The 23952-nt window shown below is 31.8% G+C and overlaps 1 protein-coding gene across 1 annotated transcript; it reads left to right on the top strand.

Annotated features, from left to right (window-relative positions):
• The first annotated feature begins 4280 nt into the window (after nucleotides 1-4280).
• LOC120080433 (serine/threonine-protein phosphatase PP1 isozyme 4-like) lies at nucleotides 4281-7564 on the top strand. The gene is made up of 4 exons (XM_039035089.1): nucleotides 4281-4505; nucleotides 5136-5695; nucleotides 5784-6008; nucleotides 6999-7564. The coding sequence occupies exons 1-3, from the start codon at nucleotides 4304-4306 to the stop codon at nucleotides 5973-5975; spliced, it is 954 nt and encodes a 317-aa protein (XP_038891017.1). The 5' UTR covers nucleotides 4281-4303; the 3' UTR covers nucleotides 5976-6008; nucleotides 6999-7564.
• Nucleotides 7565-23952: the final 16388 nt, after the last annotated feature.

Consider the following 23952-nt stretch of genomic DNA (forward strand, 5'->3'; position numbering starts at 1 on the left):
ATTTAATCCCTTTAGTTTGATCCTCAACCGTGGAAAAGATCAGACTTGTTCATGCTCATGGAAAAAGAAAATTATAGCAGTTCGACTCTAAGTCGTGGAAAGAGTCAAATGTTTCTAGTGACATACCCAAGAGGAGCTTGGGAAGTGGAGTATAGGTCAATTGTGTCGAACCACTATAAAATTCATAGTATCATTTTCTCTATCCCTCCCTGATTTAGTTTTTTAATTAATTTGTTATTATATTTTATTGCATGAAATTAATTGTAAATTTGTTGTTGAAATTAATTTGTATTTGTTTATTTTGATTGGTATTTCTATATTCATTACTAATCTTTTTATTAAAATTAATATGGTGCTTGAAAGTGTGATTATTAATTTCTTGTTTAATTCAAAGTGAAATTATTTGCATAGAATCTTTGTTTACTTATTAACAAAAGTGTGCTAATTTGCTTAATTTGGGTCCATTTTAGGAAAACGTTTTAGTTAATTTTAATCAACCCTATTCATCCCTATAAGGTTGCAATACCGATCCTATATTGTAAGGGTTGTTCTTGATCTCGGAAAAAGTGTTGTAACTGTTTGATCTTCAACTGTAGAAATGATCAGGTTTATTCTTGTACCCGAAAAAGGAACATGGTAGCGGTTGAACTCTAAGCCATAGAAAGAGTCAAGTTTGAGTGACATACCCAAGAGGAGTTTGGGGAGTGGATATAAGTTGGGTTGTGTTAAACTAATATAAAATCATAATGTCAATTTCTCTATATCTCCTAATTTATTTTTGCAATTAATTTGTGTTATTACATTTTATTGCATTTCATGAATTGCGATTTTTGTTATTTAAATGAATTGCTCATGTTGATTTATTTTGAATGTTAGTTATTAAATTATCGCATCATGTATACCAATTTTATTATTAGAATTAAATATGGTGCTTTAAAATGTTAGTTTTAGATTTTTTTTTATTACTTTCAGTTGAATTTATTTGTCTAAAGTTCTTGTCTAAATTACTTATTGGTTAAAATTATGTTAATTTTCTTAATTGGACCAACATTAGAAAAAAAATTTCTTTAGTTTAAATAAATCCTATTCATCCCGAAAAGTTATCATACCGATCGATCTTTATATTGAATATGTACATTTTATATTAAACAATTTACAATTTTTTTCTCATGCAAATATTTCATATCTTCTTTAATTTTGTAATTAATTACTAATATTTAATATGATGGTAAAAATAATTCATTATAGTATGAATGTATAATTAAGACACAATGGGAGTTACATAAAGTAATTTAAATAAAATTAATTAATTTTCATTAAAAAGTACTGTTTGCATCCACGTTTAATCAACTTTTACAATTTACCTGCAAATACTGTCTTAGTTTTCAGATATAATATAATGATTAAAAACGATGGATTATAGTGTAGTTAATTCAGAATAAAAACTATAAAGACTAATTCAAACAATTTCTATATTTTTTTCTCGAAATTTTCAACAACAATGAAATTTTCATCTATATTTTCGTAAAAATTGAATTTTAATATTTTCATAGACATCGATATATTATAATCATATATTGAATCAAAATATTGGATGGAGGGGGAACATATTTTAAAAATACCATATTTAGATACTAAAACTAATAATAATAACAATAAGAAGAATAAAGCAAAATTTTACATGTTTTCAATATTTTTTAATTCATAATGGACTACCGTTTACACATTCAAATACAAACAATAAATAAAATACATCTCTAATTTCTATTAACTATTTTAACAAAACTATTCTTTTTATTAAGTTAAAATTCATGTTAGTGGATCATGACTAATGAAAATGCACCCTTAAGCAATAATATATATGATATGATGAGCACTCATAAATAATGGTGGCAAAGTACACAAAACCGTGGGATGAGTAGATAGAGCTAGCAGGAGAGGAGTGTTGATAGTGAAACTATACTCACATTATACTCCCTCATTTAATATTTTTAGTACAACGATAAGAGAAATAATGGATTGAATCTTTGACTTCAATAGAGAGAGTGGATGACAATTATTGCTAAGCTAATATTTTCATGATACTTCACTCCCTCAATTCATATCATTAATAAGACTTTTCTTAGTCTTTTAGTATTGTTAGATCTCATGCCATTCTTAAAAGGTATTCATTTCGTTGGGCACATTCAAAAGCTTGAAAAGTTAGTGGAGATTTACAAAATTTCATGGCAACCTAGTCTTGGAAAAAGATTGGAATCATGGAAGGTTCTTGAAAGATCAAACAATCCTTGTTCATGAAGGATAAAGAAAAAAGCTTTGTGGAAAGGAAAAAATATTTAACAAAGGAGCAAGTTAGATGATACTATCAATGTTTGTGGTCTACTATTGACCTTGATTCTGAAGGTGTTAGTTTCATCGATAAAAATTTAACAAATTTGATGCTATTGTTAAAGAGAGAATAGATGGATTGTATATCAACTGTGTTATGAAGAACATAGTTGAATAAAGTATAATTTAATCATCCCAATTAATAGTGTTGATGTTGTTATCAATGAATAGAAACAATATTGGGTTTTTTGTATGGATGACCTCATCCTAGATGCACTAAAATGAAATGATCCAATCCAAAAAGTAAATGAAAATTAACCATCTACTTATGCTCTGCACTCACCGACTGAAACTCCTTCTCATAGTCGTGGTGTCTCACCCATCGTGTAATTTTCGAATTCCTAAAACGTGTGGTGTTTATTTTCATCGGATTTTTTTTTTGAAAAAAATCCTCCCCTTGAGCAATCAAGGTCATGACTGCACAACTACCATGAAATTATATGGGAGGTTGATCACAATTTTAATTTGTCATTGTGATTTTTATTAAAAAGGAAAACAGTATCAAGTCAATCCAATTGATTGTTATATATTCATCGTCGATGAAGATCACTTGAAAATTTTGTGCTCACATGCTATAGTTGTAGCCAGGTCAAGAAACACAAACCCCCTAAACTCTTTGGAATAGATCTTTCAACATCGAATCCCTCGTGCTTCCATGTATTGGATCTATATTTCTAGGTAGACGTGTATTAGAATGGAAAAAAACCATTAAACTACGTGGAAAGGATAGTATTTTGCCAAAAAGAGTCACTAATGTTGGTAAGCGAGAATTGATAGGATTTCATCTACGGGAGAATATCATCCATCTTTAAAGTGTGATAATGTGGGACACAACGGAGTAACATCTAACCAATTTATATCAACTCCCCTTAGAATTAATGAACAACAAAGTTAGAAGTAATAAACAAGGAAGTCTTTCGAGTTTATATAACCTTACCTTAATGAGCTCTATATATTGTCTCTTAATAAAACTACCTGTGGGTTTATGTTGTTCCTTAACATGCTAACTATGAATTTGCATATTTAAAACAACCGTATGCTAATGTTGTTCATTGATTTATAAATAATGAATTTTCTTAAAATTGCGATAACAAATTAAAATCACAACTAACTTCAAATTTTGTAATGGTGGGGCGGCGGTGATCCTGATTGTCAAACGGAAAAAGGATCTCGATGAAAATTAACATCATGATAGGAATCTGATAATTTCCAAGGGATGAAATATTATAATAACAAGAAGGAATTTTAAACTATTAAATATTCTGTGATGTAAGTAGAATGTTAGTTTTCTTTTTTTTATGTGTAGATGTGATGGAAATATTTATTGTGATGTAAGAGAAAAAAAAACTCATTAGTATTCATATAACCAAATTTTCTCGTCACAAACGTTGATAACTTCAATTCCCTATATTTAGATAGAAATATTTATTTGTTGAAAAAAAACTATAAGGGTATTTTGGTCTTTTAGAAGACAAATAGTCAAAATTCAAAAGCCAGAAACAATGATGAACAAAATGATAAGCCCTTTTCAAAATTTGAATCAATAACTTAAGTTATTTATATAAGCTAATAATTTATTAAGAGAAAAAGAAAAAGAAAATATATCAAAACAAAAAAACGGAAAGAAGAAAGGGCAGGAAATGATTTAAAAAAAAAGAAATAAAAAAAAAAAAAAAAAAAAGAAAAAAGAAAGAAAGGAAGAGAAGAGAGAGAGAGATGAAATGAAAAATGTAAAAAGAAACAAAAAAAAAAAAAAAAAAAAAATTCCTTCCTTGAATTCAATTTGATTTCTAGGTTTTCATTCGAAGGCTCTTGACTGTTGAAGAAAGGGGGAAAAGAGAGAACAAGAACAAAAGAAAAAAAAAAGGGGGGGGGGGGGGTCGAATTGTGTGGGGTTGTTCGTTGATTGAATTGAATGGCCTCGCAAGGGCAGGGAGGAATGGACCCTGCTTTATTGGACGACATAATCAGACGCCTCACCGAGGTTCGATTAGCGAGGCCAGGCAAACAGGTCCAGCTTTCCGAGAACGAGATCAAGCTTCTCTGTGCTTCTTCAAGAGAGATTTTCGTTCAGCAACCCAATTTGCTCGAGCTTGAAGCACCCATTAAGATTTGCGGTTCGTTTTAATCTCACCCCTTTTGGTTTTTTGTTCTTTTTTTCCCAGATAATGAATTGATTCTTTGTTTTAAGTCGAAATGTCTCTGACCCCTTTTGTTTTTTTGGGGGAAAGTTGGATTAATTTGTTCGATTTCTTATATAATTTGCTGGGGTTGTGGTTTTGAAAATGATTATATGTTCTTGTGATATATGAGATATGTTTGATGGGTTATATGATTTTACCCCCTTTTTGTTTCTCTTTTCTTAATTGTTCTGGATGACGGTTTAAAGTTTGATTCTTTGACTGGACAATGAGGGGGTGATTAGGGATATGTATTTGTTTTCTTTCGTAATGGTTTTTAGGATGCCGTATATTATGAAGGGAAGAGCATTGTGAAATTTTCAATTGGCTAGCCTCCTCGATGAGCATTGTTGATATGGAGCCTCCATGAAGAAACTCGAGAACCCTTTTGAATGTTGCTGACCTTCACAATGTTAACCTGAAAAAAACCCAAATGAAATTTGGTTCCATAAGGAATGGCATGAGGATTCATATCACGACTCAAAATTTTTGTTCTTGCATAAAGATTGGGTATTTGTTCATTAGTCTTTCTGACTATACGTTTTCATTTTTCTTTTGCACTTTCAGGTGACATTCATGGGCAGTTCAGTGATTTGTTGAGGCTTTTTGAATATGGGGGGTTTCCCCCTAGTGCCAATTATTTGTTTCTGGGAGATTATGTTGATCGTGGCAAGCAGAGTCTAGAAACTATTTGTCTATTGCTTGCCTACAAAATCAAGTATCCTGAAAACTTTTTCCTTCTCAGAGGAAATCACGAATGTGCTTCTATTAATAGGATTTACGGGTTTTATGATGAATGTAAGCGGCGCTTTAATGTGAGACTATGGAAGGCATTTACTGACTGCTTTAACTGCCTCCCTGTAGCAGCTCTAATTGATGACAAAATATTATGTATGCATGGTGGTCTCTCCCCTGATCTTCAAAATTTGGATCAAATAAGAAACTTGTCTCGTCCGACAGTCATTCCCGACTCTGGCCTGCTGTGTGATTTGCTTTGGTCCGATCCAAGTAAAGATGTCAAAGGTTGGGGAATGAATGATAGAGGAGTCTCATACACCTTTGGCCCTGATAAGGTGGAAGAATTCTTAACAACACATGACTTGGATCTTGTCTGTCGTGCCCATCAGGTAGAATCAGCAACAGTTTTCTCCGTTCCTCATTTTGCTCATTGATTTCTCTTCTCTAAGTTCTGAAATACAAATGTGTTTGGCTTAGGTGGTGGAGGATGGATATGAATTCTTTGCCGAGAGACAACTTGTCACAATATTTTCGGCTCCCAACTACTGTGGTGAATTTGATAATGCCGGTGCACTGATGAGTGTTGATGAAGAATTGATGTGCTCTTTCCAGATTCTTAAGCCAGCTGACAAAAAGGGTAATAAAGTCATGGTGCCAGCAAGAACGTAATGGCAGAATGCATTTTGTCCTGGCTTTTCTAAGGTAAACTTATTATATTTTTTCTTCTGGTAACTAGCTAAGGTACTTGATACTGTGTGTGTATTGATACAGTACTTTATGAGCATCATTGAATTCTTATGAACAGGTTTGTGCGTATTTGTGCATGCACATATTCGTGTCTGCATATATGCCATTCAAGAACACAATAGGCATAATCCAAGTATATTTTTGCTTTCTTTTTTTCTCCTTATGCTATTTTATGGTGCATCTAGATTGAGAAAACAATAGAAGCTTTAGGAGAGGAGAGGAATTAGGAGGAGGCTTGGTCTTTAATTAGGTTTAATGCCTCATTTTGGGCTTGTCTGAAGATTTTATACGTATTTACTACGGCCTTTTTTTTTTTTTGGATGGGAGGCCTTTCTTGTTATGTTTGGTCAAAGGGTCTGCCTACTTTTGTTGGCCCTTTTTTTTTTTTTTTTTTGAACAACCCTCTTGTATCCTTTCTTTTTTTTCTCAATGATAATATGGTTTCACCCAACCTGATAAACATAGCTCAACTAACATAAACTTGTGCTATCGACCTTGAGGTCAGGAGTTCGTTACCGCCACCTTGCATATTGTCTCAATGAAACCATGGTTTCTTGATTTAAAAAGAAAAGTTCTAATCTTTTGTTAAAAGAAATGCTTACTGCCGACCTTGCATTTTCTCATGGCAGACTGATGAGAAGAATTTATTAAGTATGTTTATTACTCGAAACTAGATAGTATGGTTTTTTGGGAGTGAGATTTATTTAGAATGTTATAATCAATAAATGTATAATTTTGTAATGGCTGGCTTTCTCAAGCACATGGAAGGATAAACCTCTGCACTTCCAATGAATTCTTTTAAACTGCAGACCTGCTCGTATATGACATATTAAAAATGGCTTAAACTTTACGTTCTAGTAACTGCCATCTACTGACTCGTACTGCTCGACGTACTGAATTCAGCTGGTTGTATGAGAAGTCTAAATGCTTGAATTTTACACGCAGGCCTGTTTTTACCAATTCAGCTGATGGAACTGACTTCAAATAAAGTTGCTCAGCTTCTAAACTTTCTGCAACTTAAGGAGAGTGATTATGTATGCTGTGAGTGTTGGGGCCTATCCTGAAATTGGAGAAGAAAATGTTTGACTGAGGGGACAGGCCAAATGCAGTGGATCAACCCAGAATTTTTCTGTTTCATTTTATCATTTTTTTTTCTTCTTCTTATATGTCTATATCTGGAGTATGATTGTAGAATATAGCACTGACTAAGATTTTCATGTTGTGGGCAGATTTCTATCTAAGAAACCTTAGAGTTCTTTTGGTTTTATTGATCACTGACAGTATATCTCTTCCTACTTATGATTTTCTCACCTAAATTCTTGACTTTGAGGAATTATTTAATGTAGCTGGTATTTTTGTGGTTGTCACATTCATATCGATCTCGTAACGGTTGGATGTGTGAGAGGAAATATCTAATGTCAGACTAACTATGCATCCGACCGTTATAAGAGTTGTAACTATGTCGTGGCAACCACCCCGAATATTGGGAATTTGAATGTTTGATATTATTACATTCTTGGATTTGTGATGGAAATTTCGATGTTGTCATAATATTTTAGATTCTTTTTGGTAACGATTTTGTTTTATGTTTTCTATTTTTGAAACTTATGTTTCTTTCCTTTCTATTTTTCTATCATGGGTTTTACCTTTGTTAAAGAAACAATTGAATTTCTAGTTAAATTCTAAAAACAAAAGCATGTTTTTGAAAAGTATTTTTCAGTTTTTAAATTTAAGCTTTGTTTTTAAAAACATGAGTAGAAAGTGGAGAACAAAATATAAAGATTTATGTGTGGAAGTAATGTTTATAAATTTAATTTTCAAAGTTTAAAATCTAATAAACATTATTGAGTGGTTATTTTATAATATTTTTAGTTCAAAAAGTTAGAAGATATAGGATTCATGTTTGATAATGTATGTGGATTCTACATTCTTTTTGTTTCATTTTAGTAATATTTTTGTTTTTAATTCTTAGTTTTGACTTTTGAGAAGCATTTTTGAGTATAAACTAAATTTAAGGATGGGAAATAAATTTTGATGTTTTAAAAAATGAGGATAAATAGTAAATTTCGTTTTTATGGTTTGATAGAATTTGGTTGGTACGGTTCTAAAACTTTGATCCTATAGGTCTGCTAAAATTTCACAATAATTTCCAATTTTTTTCTCTTCTTTGTAAACCTTCAAAATCTCACTGATTGTTTAATGTAGTAATGTAATATTTTAATGTACGATATTTAAATAAAACTAAGAGAACTAAATTAAAAATATTTTAAATAATAAGGACAAAATTGACTTTGCAAAGAAAAGTAAAGGATAATATTGAAACTAAAAGTTTAGGTTCCATTTGATAATCATTTTGCTTTTTGTTTTTAGTTTTTGAGAATTTAAACCTATTTTATCTCATTTTCTTACGAAAATTTGATCTTTTTTAAATATAAGAGTTGAAATCTTAGTCAAATTCAAAAACAAAAACAAGTTTTTAAAAACTATTTTTCTTAATTTCAAAATTTGGCTTGGTTTTTGAAATTATAGGTAAAAAAGTAGATAACAAAGCAATAAATTTAGAGGTGATAGGGATATTTATAGACTTAATGTTTCAAAACTAAAAATAAAAAACCAAATAGTTTACAAAATGGGGTCTTAACAATGTTGATATGTTTGAACTTATTCCAAAATATAGGAACAAAAATGTGTGATCTAACCCAAAAATTGAAAGGAAAATTTTAATCAGTGACAATTCCTATTGCCTAACTTGCAAATAATATAATAAGGGGTTATGATTTTGAAAATTAGTCATTCTGAAAAAAAAAAAACCTGAGTATAGTTCAATTAACATAAACTCTGTACTCTCAATTTAAGTTTAGAAGTTCGATTATTCCACTTGCAAGTCAACATCGTAAAAGAAAAAAAAAAAAAGATAAAAAAGCAAAAACTGTTTCAATTAAAACATTTTTTTCTTGCATATATCGCTGACAATTTAAGTTAGAATACCATTTTGGTCTTTATACTTCGAAATCTATTGTCCGTATATCTATTATTGATAGAGTAGTTAAATAAAATAAAATAAATGTTTACTATAATAAACGGATATCACTATGTATATAAAACTAATGATTGATAGATGGTTGGGGTTGAGACAAACAAAACAACCGTCAATTTCAAAGCAATTTTGGTATTTTCTATGAATAGATTTGTGCTGGAATTTTCTTTTTTGCTATATTAAGAAATCCAGAATGATATTTGCAATATTTACACTTGATTAAGCTTGTTTTGCCATATTTAGAGGAAAGATCTTGTTTTGCCATATTTTGAAGAGAGTATGACTAATGGCTTTAAAAAAAACCTCAACCAAATATGCTAAAAAATTTAGGGCAAAATAGGTTTTTATCTTTAGGTTTTGGTTCTAGTTTTTATTTGGTTTTTAGATTTCAGAATGCTACATCTTTGGTCCTTACATTTTGAATTTGTTTTCAATTTAGTCTCTAAGTTTCATATTGTTACAATTTTATTTTTGAAATTTGAGTTTGTCTCAATTTGGTCCCTTGATTTCAAGATTTTATATTTTCAATTTTTCATGAAATACTCAATTTTAGCTATTGATGTCAATGTCTATTAATTAATTTAAAATAATTATGAAGTAAAAATTTAAATCTAATATTATAGTGATGAAAAATAGTGTAACTTAAGTAATTATAATTCTTTAAATTATTTAAAATTAATTACAGGATATATTAACACTAAAAACGAAAAATGAGTATTTAGTGGAAAATGAAGATTAAAAATATAAATCTTGAAATCTAGGAACTAAATTAAAACAAAACTCGGATCTCAAGGTAAAATTGTAATATTTTAAAACCTAAGAACTAAATTAAAACCAAACTAAAAACTTAAGGGCTAAACGCGTAACATTTTGAAATGTAGGAACCAAATGAAAATTAAACCTAAAATTTATGGACCAAAAAATTTTTTTTCCCAAAAAAATTATTATTTGGATTTATAGCGACCACGTTTTTAGCGGAGGGTGGTGAAGAGTTTTTTTTTCCTATTATACCCTTTATATGTACATACATATATATTCACTATTAGACCAATAACCATATGTTTGTTTCCAAAAAAATAAAAAATAAGTGTTCGTTGCACAAATAATAATCAGACCCAAAATAATAAAAAAATATAAAACAAGGATAATTATATTAGGATATGACACAAAATTAGCGTCAGGTATCACTAATAGTAGCTATCAATGATAGCTATATAGGTAAATGACTAAAAAACCCACACGTAGCCCACTATTTCACATTTCTTATTCCGATTTTCTCAAATTGAAAACTTTCACTGATAGCAGCTATCAGTAATAGCCATTGATAGCTACTATTAGTTGCTATCGTTGATAGTTACTATCAATGGTAGCTTTCAATTTGAGAAATATTAATACAACTTTAATAGTAAAACTTAAAATATCACCTTTCAATTTGCTATCAGTTTTCAATAGCTATCATTGATACACTTTGATAAATTGGAATCAAACTTGAAATAATAACACCCAAGGCCATCAGGAAATATCAATGATAGACTTTTATAAGTAGTTATCAACTTTCAAAGATTAACATTTAAAGCTAAGGAAACTATCATCTTTCAAAAATTAAGATTTAAAGTTATAAGTGATAGAAGTCTATCAATAAGAGATCTATAAGTGACTATCTCTGATATTTACCTAAGGCATATCACCAATATCATTAATATCATTCATTTTATTGATATATATACCTAAGTAATATCATTGATATACAAATATCACTGATAGCTACGACTATTATTGGTAGCTTCAATCAGTGGCTATCGCCAATAATTTTTAGTAGTGGCTATCAATGATAGACTTTCATCAAATAGAATTGACTTTTATATCATTGATATCATCGATATATGGATATCACCTAAGTTCTATCACTGATATCATTGATATCAATGATAGCTTCTATCATTGATAACATGCTATCAGAGATAACTCTGTCCTTCTTTTTTACCATCAAATAACATGTTATCAGTATCGTTGATAGCTTCTATCATTGATAACATACTATTAGTGATAATTTCTAGATATTCCACTTACACTTTAGTTCGAGATTCAACTTTATTAATTAAATTCACTAAGTGGATATTAACTATGAAAAAAATCATCAAAATTAAGCTATCAATGATAGAAAATATTTGTGGCTATGACCGATAGACTTTCACTAGTGACTATCAATTTTGAAAGATTAACACTCAAAGTTATCAGTGGCTAGTATTGAGAAACTTTTATCATGATTATCAATAATGGACTTTTATCACTAATAGACTTCTACTAATGATACCTAAATTCGATATCACTAATACATGAATATGACCAATATCTATCTAAGTTCTATCACTAATATCACTAATAATTGTTATTGTCAATACAAAAATATTACAGTACACAAATACACAAATATTTCAATTTGTGTCTTTCATTTTGGGCCATCTATGTCATTTGTTCAAGTTTATTTCTAATAGACATCATACTCTTATAGTCCTATAAAAAAAACTATTGGTATGTTTGATATCGTTCACATTTCTCAATTTTTGAGAAATAAACTTGTCTAATAACTATTCTAGTTTTTTATTTTAAACTTTTAAGAAATATTTCTAAAAATGGTGCAAATATGTAGACTAAAAAAAGTAGTTTCTTTCAAATCCGTTTTCATTTGCTATTTATATTTAATGTTTTGTTATAATAATCAAATTTGATGATTGATTTGTTGGTGTTAAGTCACTTATGAATTGGATATTTTCAAGTACGAAAGTCAACCTAATAATCCTTATGAAAAAAAAAAAGAAGAAGCAAAAATCGGATAAAGGAAAGAAAATTAAGAAAAAGAAAGAAAGAGATAAATAAAAAATTGGAGAAAATAAAATAAAATATAATATAATATAATATGAAAGAAGAAAAAATCGGAGAAATAAAAGAAAATGAAAAAAAAATGAAAAAACTGAAGAAGCAAAAATTGAAAAAAAGAAAGAAAATAAAAAATAAAAAAAAAGGAAGAAGAAAGTGTAAAATTGAAAATTAGAAAAAATTGAAAGCTAGTCAATAATTCTATATTTACAAATATTTTAAAAAAATAAATATTTTTAGATTTTTTCTCTAACTTTACTATCTATTATAAATATCAAAAAAAAAAATAATAGTATCGACAAACATGTACATTCACTATTAAAGGTTTAATAACCGTATGCTTGTTTTAATAATGATAATCATGATATCAACCTATTTATTTTGAACCTAGTATCTTAATATTCGAATAAAAAAATCAATAAATATAGAAAATAAAAAAATAAAAAAAATATATTCCATGTAGATTTTTAATATACCCTGCATTACTTAATGATTTTTGGTTTCTTTTAATGATTTTTAAATCCAAAAGTTATATTCTATATTTTAGTTGCATTTAATGATTTCTTTCAACATTTTTCGTTATTGGATTGAAGTTAAGGGTTTAAATATAAAATATTTCTTTTTTTTTTAAATTGTATTTAAACAAAAAAATTGAACTCTGTATTCAAACCTCTAATTTTCAAAATTCAAAGTTCATCCCAAGATTAAAATTATAATATCTAAGTAACTGATAAACACACGCCCCTCAATGAAATATCACGAAGATGTTCATACCTTTGTTTTTTTTTTTTTTTTTAGTCAAAGATGTAGATAGCGATGAAGGTAGAATTTACATAGATGTAGAATGAGAAAGAGATGTAGACAGAGATCATCGAAGGGAGAAATTGAATGAAAGAGGCAAACGAAGATGTAAAAGAATACACTCAAAGTTTGTAAGTATATATGTCGATGGACGAGTTGAGAGATTTTTAAAATCTTCATTTAGTGGTTGTAAGTTATTATTTATATTAATATACTCATTTTCATTCAATTAACTCAGGGACTAATTTTAATTGATTTAGGGCCCGTTTGGATTGAGGTTTTCTCAAGGCCTAGGAATTATGGATGTCTGGGAATTCTATGTCTGGGTATAAAATTACTGGGAATCAAGGATGACTATGTTTGGTTGTGCATGGAAAACAATGCCTGGGAATAGTATGTGTGGAAATTAAAGATAACTAATTGTATTTAGATTGTGGGAAAGTAACCACATGGGGCAATTGCAAATCTAGCCTAGTTGATTTATAATTTTACAAAATAAAACCTTTTTTATTTCATAAATATATACATATGTTTAACACATACAAGTTATTTTCCAGTTTTGCGAATCATATTTTTATACCTTTTGAAATAATGAACACTTTATTATATTCAAAAGAGACTTTATATTCTTGTTCTAGCAAACATGAGATAGATATTAAATTCTTCCTCATGGAAGGAATGTAATAAACATTTTCAAGTAAAATGAATCTATCTCCCATAAATAACTTTATATTTCTCATTGCTTTAGCTTAAACAACCTCTCCAGTCCTTACTTTAAAGGTTGTCTCGCCTTCTGTAAGCTGTCTTTTGGAACTAGTTTCCTGAGCGAAACCACAAATATGATTAGTGGCATATGAATCTATTATCCAGGTTAATTTATCATTTTCCACTAAACATGTCTCAATGACATGCAAATCATATTTTCTTTGTTGTGCTTCTTTTGTTTCCTCATCAATGACGTTCAAAACCTTTTGATTTGTTGATGAGTTGGGAGATAGAGGATTCCTCTGTTAAAACAAATTTTAAATCATCATCTACTAGTATATTAGATTTCCATGTTGAATAATTAAGATCGTTAATTTTATTGGAAGCGAGTAAATTTGAAGAATTCAACGTGCTAAAATTGTAAACAAATTATAATTAGTAAATTGCATTTAAACCTAATTCAATTTTAGCAAAAGTAATAATGTACTCAAACTTCATTATTTATTTGCAACGATACTTTATTGAGTCATAATAGATGCTACCGAGGGACAGTTAAATACTCTTTCACTGAAGCAAGATAATCTTGAAGGAACTCTTATCAAAGAGAACCTATGAGCAGAAGCAAGATCGTTCTAAATTCATTACGACAGAAATACCGTATTCACAATCATACAACAAGTTATGCATCTATTAACAATTACGATATGCTTTTAATAATAAATAACAAAGGAACAAGAGACTCACCTTTGAAGAACTTTTCTTGTCTGTATCTCTCGTTCTCGTCAAACCAACAACTCTCGTTGTCGCTGTGATCGCCAAGCCAATCGTCCACCAAATCTCATTGTTGCTCACCACCAAACGGTCTTCTACATGAATAAGCAGCAAAGAGGACACCACCACTTAGTAACCTCGATATTCTCTGAGTGAGAATCTACGAGGTGTGGGCTCTGTTGGATTTGGTAGAGGGAAGGAGGAAACTACGATTGTTTACAACGACCAAGCAAGTGGGAGAGATTTGGAGTCTATCGTATAGCTATCGTATAGACGAGTGCTTGATCGTTTAGAAACAGGTGCACGATTGTTTAGGTAAACGAAACTCGTTTAGAAACAGGTGCACGATCATTTAGGTAATCGGGGCTGATCGTTTAGACGATTGTTTAGCAAATCTCGCTCTCGCGCGCGATCGTTTAGAAAAAGCTATACGATCATTTAGGTCGACTGCGCGTGTACACGATCATTTAGGAAAACTTGAGCTACCGTGTATGCTCTCATTAGCTAGACGATGGGTAGTGTACAAATCTGAAGCGTGTCCGATTTTTTTGCAAAATAAAAACTATTTTCATTTTATCCTTCAGTTATGAAAACTGAATGCAACCTCCCACTTTCACGTACGGTTATGGAGAAAACCACCATATAAACATATTTATATCACATCATATGCAACATATAAACCATAGTCCTTTTCTTCTCCACTAGATATAAATCATATTTATATCATTTTTCTACAATTAATGTATCTCATACATCATGTCAACTATATCATATATGATGGATCAGTTTAATCATATCATATATAATCAAACTCCCTCTTGTCAATTTGAACATTTCAAACTGACCCAAAAACTTATTCTCAACTTGAATCCAATTGAGCTACCAAGGGGCCTTATGGATCTATGGCTTGAAGCTCCAATGGTATATGAATAGTTGACTAAATTCTTTAGCCACGAGATCTACCATCCGTTAACTGTCAAGCACTCCACAAAAGACCGATAGTTGCACTCTTCTAACCACAGATATATTTCTTTATCCATCCGATATAACCAATCAACAGTACGATAACCCTTCACAGATGCTCGTAAGTACAGCTGGGTCAATTTATCGTTTTCCCCCTATAATTACATCTAACTTCTTAAGTACCACTAATCCCTCTAATGAACAATATAACATAGTCCTACTATGTGTGGACATCTCTTGGGCCATGAGAAGCTGTGTGGTGCCACATCGTTCAAACCCCAAAATTAGCCCTTAAGGGAGCAATCTATCTACTTACCCCTACTTTGGAGAAGTGAATTCCATCTTGTGTAGCTGAGTTCCCAGCTCCCAAATTAGACAAATCCCTAAAGTGGTAGGTTTGAGTCGCAATCTGGCTACCCTCGTACCCATCGCAAATCAAAGGATCGCCCTCAATGCAAGACTTCCTAATTCACTTAGGATTGAGGTCATGTTACCTATGGTCATCCTATGTGAAGTGAAGTCTCAGTCATGAACAGTGTTAATAACAAAACTATAACACTTCATGGTCCGTCTTATACAAAGTCCTTTGTATAGGACGCCCTCGCTCACATGTCTCCACATGAATGATCAGGATCAGATCATCTGCAACAAGTCACAACACTTGTATCTCTTCTACAAAGCGGGTCGCATCCGTAGTGTCACCAAGATAAGGTTTCCCCTCCTATATCTATATACTACAAACCATTTTATCACTTAAGACATGATCCACTTAATATGTCTCCACATACATGCTTAAATTACAACAACAACTAGGGATCTTAGTTTATTAGTTTGTGTAAAGCAAATAAAATATCCCATGATTCATAACAATAGTGAAGAAATTATCATTATATATTACATTCACAATGTTTGTTCAATACAATGTTTATAAACTACAGAACCCAACGATATTTACAGCATCAACCCCAAACAATCTCCCACTTGTCCTAAAGCAAGTGGGTGGTAACAAAATAACTAGTACAAAATAATAAGCTAGGGCACTAAGGCCCAGTACAAAAATCTTCCACTTGCCCTACAGCCTGCGGCGAGTCCCAGTAACCCATGCTCTAAGGGTCACCCTAAAAAACTGTAGCCGTGAAGAGCCTTCGTAAAACGGTCCACAACGTTGTGGCTCCAAGGCAAATCTTCATGACTACAACGTCTCCTTGATGCACTATCTCGCGGATGAGATGATACTTTTTCTCTATATGTTCGTCGCGCTTGTGAATCCTGGGTTCTTTCGAGTTCGCCACAGCACCACTATTGTCACAATAGAGCATGATGGGCCTAGACATGTCTGGAACAACTTCCAGATCAGTCAGAAACTTCCTGAGCAGAACGGCCTCCTTAGCAGCTTCACAAGACACTACATACTCGGCCTCCATTGTGGAGTTGGCGATGCACCCCTGCTTAGTGCTTTGCCACACTACTGTTCCTTCATTAAGAGTAAACACTGACCCTAAAGTGGATTTTCGAGAATCCTTATCAGTCTAAAAGTTAGAGTCCGTGTATTCAGTAAGGATCAAATCCTTAGTTCCATACACGACCATGTAATCCCTCGTTCTCTGAAGATACTTGAGGATGTTCTTGACTGCGGTCCAGTAACCCTGTCCTGAATTAGACTAATATCTACTGACTATCCTCACAACATAGCAAATGTCTAGTCTAGTATAGAGTATCGTACATCAAACTGCTAACGGCGGATGCATAGAGGACCTGTCTCATCTCTTCAACCTCTTGAGGGGTTTTAGGACACATTTCCTTAGACAATGTAACTTCATGCCTGAAAGGCAGTAGTGTTAGGTTTTATGTCCTAAAACTCGTGAACTTATTCAGAGAATTCAATAAAGTTGTTGTTGAATATATTTTTTTTAGAAATCCAATAAACCTAAGTCCCTTGACTATTATATGTGTACGTAAACTTTATGTGGAGACATACAAGTGGATCAGGTTCGAGTAAATAGTCAAAATGATCTATAGTATATGAATAAGGTTGGGTACCTTATTCTGGTATCACTATTGGATGCGACCTACTATGTAGTTTTTACAAAGAGTTGTAAAGTGCTACATACGAAGTGATACTAATTCGTGCATGTTGAGATATGACGAGTAAGGGTGTCCTGTGCAAATGAGTTTTGTGCAAGATCGGACCACGAAACCAGTCACTCTTAATTTATAACGTTGTTTACTATTTAAGACTGACTATTTCAAAGCGATGACCTAGGTAACTTAACTTTAATCCTGAGCTAACTATGCACTCCTGTTTGTTAGGGATTATCCTTTGATCTACAAACGGTAAGAGTAGACCAATTGCTTCTGCTCAATAAGCTTACTATTTTGGGGATAAGACCAGATGAATAGCTGGGAACATAGGGTGCAAGAGAGAATTCACTCCTACCCGATTAGGGTTAGTAGAGAGGTTGTTCTCTTCAAGTGTTGATTCTGGGTCTTGAACAAGAGGCCTCACCCTCTCTTTGGCCTGAGAGGGATTCGATTTGTTGATTGGATCACAAATCAATTATTCATTAGGGGATCAGTGAAACTTAAGGAACAAAAGGTAATTTCGAGGGTAAAACAAAGATTCGACCCAACTGTTATTACGAGTAACCTGTGAAGGGTTAACTTACTAATCATGGTTATATCGAGTGGACATAATATATCTACAGTGAAGGGAGTTCATCTATGGGCTTTAGTGGAATCACCCATTAGTTAACGAATGGGGGTTAGATCGGTCTAATGAGTTTAACCGATTAATCTCGGATCGTTGGAGCCCATGATTTGTAGGTCCGCGAGGTTCCCCTACTAGCTCGTAAATGGATAAGCTCTAGAATAACATGATAAGCTAATTTGAAGTGTTCAAATTAGAATTAAATGAATTTGGAGAAATAATATTTAAATGTGATTTAAATATTTGAAGATGGAATTATGTAAAAATTAATTTAATATTTGATATTAAATTAATTAGAATGAAATTAATTTATGAAATTAATTTTGTAAAATTAATAATATATTCAGTTTTATTAAATAAAATTGATTTATGAAATCAATTTAAATAAAATTCAAAAAGAAAAAGAAAAACACAAAAGTTGGAAAATTCGTTTTTCCATTGTCTTCTTCTACTAGCTCACCAACAACCCATATTAACTCTCCATTAACTCCAAGCATGAACTGCATCTCATGAAGCAAACTTCTTTGCATGAATTTCTACAATATATTGAAGAATTTGGAGTGTTTGAAGTGATTGCAACCGAACAAATTTTAGAGAAAAATTGAGAGAAGAAGGTTGTTCTTCTACTAGGTTGCTACTATGAACTTCTCCAAATTCCCTTATTCCAGCTTATTTTGAGTCCCACTACTCAATCTTGAACTCCAAGAGGATATTAGAGAAGATCTTGGGGTGGTCTACAATAAGATTCTGTGGAGATTTGCAGCTGAATCAAAGTTTAGAGGAAGTTCTTCAAAGGTATGTCATGAAACCCATTTATTTCTATTGAAGCATGTTCTCTTTTCTACCAAAATTAATGAATTAGAGTGCTTATGGATTCTGGTTTCTACTGCTGCACATTGGTACCTTATAACAAGTAGGCCCCTTTTGGAGTTCTACATCGAGTACTTGAGCAACATCTTATCAATGTACGATGTCTGAGACAGCGCTAGCACTTTGTTCTTCTGATCCCTAAAGATCTGAATACCAAGAACCAATTGAGTCTCTCCCAAATCTTTCATTTGGAATTGGGTCGCTAGCCAGTTCTTAACTTCAGTCAATAGACCTACATCATTCCCAATGAGTAGGATATCATCTATATACAATACTAGGAAAACTACTGAACTGTTAATGATTTTCTTGTATACACAAGGCTCATCAACGTTTTGGTCAAATCCGTACGATTGATTGCAGAGTCAAACCGAATGTTCCATGCATGTTTCAGCTCAATCTATCTACTTGCCTCTACTTCGGGAAAGGATTGAATTCCATCTTGGTAGCTGAGTTCCCAGCTCCCAAATCAGATGAACCCCAAAGTGGTAGGTTTGAGTCGACAATCTGGCCACTCACACCCATGCAAATCAAAGGACCGCCTTCAAAGGCATGAGCTCCCAACTCACTCAGGATTGAGATCATGTGACCTATGGTCATCCTAATGAAGTGAAGTCTCTGTTATGAATGACGTTATATAACGAGACTATAACACTTCGTGGTCCGATCTTATACAAACTCCTTTGTATAGGACGTCCTCGCTCGCATGTCTCCACATGAATGATCAGGATCAGACCATCTGTAGCAAGTCACAACACTTGTAACTCTTCTACAAAACGGGCCACATTCGTAGTGTCACCAGGATAAGGTTTTCCTCTTATATTCATATACTACAAACCATTTTAGTTATCACTTAAGACATGATCCACCTGTATGTCTCCACATACATGCTTAAGTTACAACGACAACCAGGGATCCTAGTTTATTGGTTTGTGATAAAGCAAATAAAACATCCCATATTTTATAGACAACAGTGAAGAAAATATCATATATTATTACATCACAAGCGTTTGTTCAATACAATGTTTACAAACTATAGGACCCAACGAGAGTTTAGGGCATCAATCCCAACAAATCTTGACTAAATACTATCTCTAAAATAACTCTTATTCCTATAGTCATTTAGTTACCGTTTTTTGTCAAGAACTTACTAACACTTAGTAACTCTTATAAGTGTAACCCTCCATTTTCAAAATTCAAAGGTTGGCCCCAACGATACTACCGAATTGGAGAGTTAAGGTTGAGAATCAATCTAAAAAATCCTATTCATTTCTAGAGTTTGAGTTTTTCTGAATCCTAAGTTATAACCCTCCGAGGGGATAGCCGCCAAAAAACGACTAGCGTATCTCGCATAAAGTTAAAAGCAACGCAATATAGGAATCTCACGATCCAAACTAATGGAAGAAACCATAGGACAAGATGACACATATCCTTCACCCACTTACTATAAACTACTTCCCCTATTTACCTTGTTATTGATCTGTGCAAACACTTTCCAAATGAAGTAGTCGATGTATAATCGACAGGAAGCTGAGTATGGATTTCACGATGTGAACTCTTAGGGACGTGAGAGCTAAAAACAACATATATGTTATTAATCTCCTACTGAAGTGTTCTATTTGTTTTGGGTAAATCTTTACTTAGGTATATTCCGGCTAATAAAAAAACCTAAGTCTAGGTGATTATCCAAGTATATATTTATATTTGGATTTTAATCTACGATATCTAGGCGATAAATTAGCTTTAAAATCTACATCGCTCATACATGCTCATAAAACCAGGTTAACAACGCTCAATTATTCGGTTATAATCCCCAGGTAGGAGATGTTCCGTAAACCTTCAACTTAAATACCTCAAGCCTTAGACAGGATTATAGACAGGTTAAGTTTGTAACTAAATTTTACAAGATAACGACCTATTTTAGCTATTAAAACAAGTTGTTATTTGGTAACCTATGTAAGCATGCATATTATCTTTGTTATGAATTTTAAATGTCTAATCCAATTTTATAACAACTTATAAAACTATGGACATGTTGCATTTCAAGATTTAGTATAACACTTTATAATAAACACTTGAAACCCTAAACATGTATACTATATATTATAACTTTTTATAACATATTTTCAACGCATGCAACATGCTTCTTATGGTAGGATTTTAAATCTACATGGCATACTATATGTAGATATAAGATTTATTTAATTATAACATACATCACATGCATAAATAATTAAACACTTTTGGCATCTTAAGCAAGCGTGCAAGCTAATTATTACAATAATAACACAAAATCAGCTTCAAAATGCTTCTGGACCACTCGAATTGGACCTTCAAAGCTCCAAAAGGTACTGAACCAGACCAAGAATGGTTGAACCGGACCTCTAACCAACTGAACCGATCGAATCGGACCAACCCCACGATCCGACTCCTCACGCGTGCACACTTGTCAGCTGGGATGAACAGAATTGCGATGCTTCATCCCAGCATTGCAACACCTCGAGCTCTTGAAGAACAGCATCATAATGCTCAACGCTGCATGGCAGAAGCTTCGCTCCCAATTTTCTGTTGTTGACCTTTTTTTCTTCTTTTTTCAATGACAACCTAATTGCAACTTTATTAACTCTAACAAATTTACAGACTTTTAATCACACATTAAGGCCCATAAACAAAGAGACAATTACAACAATTACAACATAATTGAAGAGAATTTAACGCCAAAACTAAAAATCATATCAATCCACCATTTTAATACATACTATGAAAAACACCCATCAAACTAAAATTAACTCGAATTGAGTGCTTAAATCATGCGTTGATACCAATTGTTGGAGTTTGCATGCAATTAGCGTAAGAAATCAGGATCAATAAGTACTCCAATTCATCAATTTTAGCATCCAAATAAGCATGTTCATCAAGTAAAGTAGGGTTTCAGAATACCTACCTTTGAAGAACTCTTTTAATCTTCAAAATGAGCTTGAATCTCCTCAGCAAAACATTGTAGATCACCACTAGGTCTTCTCTACTATTCTCTTGGATCTTAGATTGGATTGTGGAATCCAAAATGAGCTTGAATTTAAGGGAATTTTGAATAAGAGAAGACTAGTTTTTATATTATTGATGAAGAACACTTCTTCTTCAAAAAAAAACTGAGCAACATCCAATTCTTTGCATGACCTCTTCTCAGCCGAAAAAATCAGCCTTTTATTTAAGTTTCTCATGCAATCTTAATTGCACAAACTTTTGACAGCATCTACTTAAGGAAGAAAGTGGAATTGTGACTTCAAAATGTGAGGAAAACCCACTCAATTTGAAATTTCCAATTTTTAAATTTTTAAAGTTGATTTTATTTAAAATTTGATTTAATCATCAATTTATTGAAATGAAAACAAAAATTGATTTCTTAAATTTGAATTTTCATAAAAATCAAATTTTCAATTTTAAAATAAAATAATTGATTGAATTAATTAAACAATTTAATTAATTAAAATAATTTAATATCTAATATTAAATTATTGAAATACTAATTCCATAATCATGAATCTCTATTCATGTATTTTAATATTTAAATCGAATTCAAATATTATTTAATTCTCCAATTTCTTTTAATTCATTAATTAAATGTGTGATTATATCGTATATAATTACTAATTCCCTTAATTCGATTTCGAACATTTCAAATTTACTCATCATGCTATTCTAAGGTTTAATCCAATTATGAGCTAGTAGGAGATCTAATGGACCCAAATCATAGGCTCCAACGATTTAAGATTATTAGGCTAAACTCTTTAAACTGAATTAATCAACATTCGTTAACTATCAAGTCACTCCACTAAAGCCTAGTAGTTGCACTCCTCTCACTGTAGATATATTTCTGTCCACTTGATTTAACTGTAATCAGTAAGTCGACCCTTCACAAGTTACTAATAACGGTTAGGTCAAATGTTGTTTTACCCCCGAAATTACTTCTTGCTCCTTAAGTCCCGTTGTTTCTCTAATGAACAATTGGTTTGTGATTCAATCACTAAACCAAGTCTCTCTCCGGGCAATGAGAGGGTGGAGTCTCTTGTTCAAGACCTAGAATTAGTACTTAAGAGAACAACCTTTCCACTAACCTTAAAAGCGAGTACGAGTGAATTATGTCTTGCACCCTATGTCCCCAGCTATCTACCCGGTCTTACCCCTGAAATGGGAGGCTTATTAAGCCAGCACTATTTGAGCCAAACCTCACCTATGCAAATCTAAGGATAATCCCGGATAAACAGGAGTTCATAACTAGCTCAGAATTAAGGTCGAGTTGTCTAGGTCATCTCTTTGAAATAGTCAGTCTTAAAAAGTAAACAATGTTATAAAGTAAAAGTGACTTATTTCTTGGTTCTGGTCTTATATAAACTTTTTGCATAGGATGCCCCCATTCGCATGTCTCCACATAAAAAATTTAGGATCACATTGTTTGTACTAAATACAAAGTGGGCCGCATTCGATAGTGTTATCAGAATAAGGTACGCAACCTTATTCATATACTATAGACCGTTTTGGCTATCTACTTGAACTTGATCCATTTTATGTCTCTATACAAAGTACAATTTCTCATGTTATAACCATGGATTTTAGTTTATTAGATTTAGTCTTTACAAGCGCAATTTACATATTCAACAACAGTTTTATTGAATAAACGTCAATAACATCTTTATAGAATATGTTTAACATTACAAACTGCGAGTTTTTAGGACATACAACTCAACAATTTATTGTGCTATCCTCCTCCTTATCAGCATTTTTATACTCATTATACATTCTTCTATTCACATCTTCAATTCTCTTCCCAATTTCATTTGTCATCTCTTCATCATATAAAGTCATAAGTATAAATATAAAAAATTCCAACTTATAATGATGATCTAAAACAACAGCAACATACAAAAGAAGATTTATCCTATCATTTTCCTTCCAATATTTGTCAAATTTTGCTTCCATTCTTCTTGCCATGGCAGACAACAAAGGATTATCACATATTGAATAATCTTGAATTTGTTGTTGAATTAGACAAATTTCATGGAAATAGAGATTTGATGTTACAATCAATGAAGCAAAAATTTGCACAATAACATCATGAAATAACTTCAAGAACTTGATTAATGCATGTGCATTATCCCAATCTTCACTCATAA

The sequence above is a fragment of the Benincasa hispida genome, chromosome 6, assembly GCF_009727055.1.
Source record: "Benincasa hispida cultivar B227 chromosome 6, ASM972705v1, whole genome shotgun sequence".
Taxonomy (NCBI): domain Eukaryota; kingdom Viridiplantae; phylum Streptophyta; class Magnoliopsida; order Cucurbitales; family Cucurbitaceae; genus Benincasa; species Benincasa hispida.

Excerpts from the sequence above, each read along its gene's own strand:
- LOC120080433 (XM_039035089.1), top strand. The coding sequence starts at position 4,304 with ATGGCCTCGCAAGGGCAGGGAGGAATGGACCCTGCTTTATTGGACGAC. Across the intron at positions 4,506-5,135 it reads AGCACCCATTAAGATTTGCG|GTGACATTCATGGGCAGTTC; the intron begins GTTCGTTTTAAT and ends TTGCACTTTCAG. Across the intron at positions 5,696-5,783 it reads TTGTCTGTCGTGCCCATCAG|GTGGTGGAGGATGGATATGA; the intron begins GTAGAATCAGCA and ends TGTTTGGCTTAG.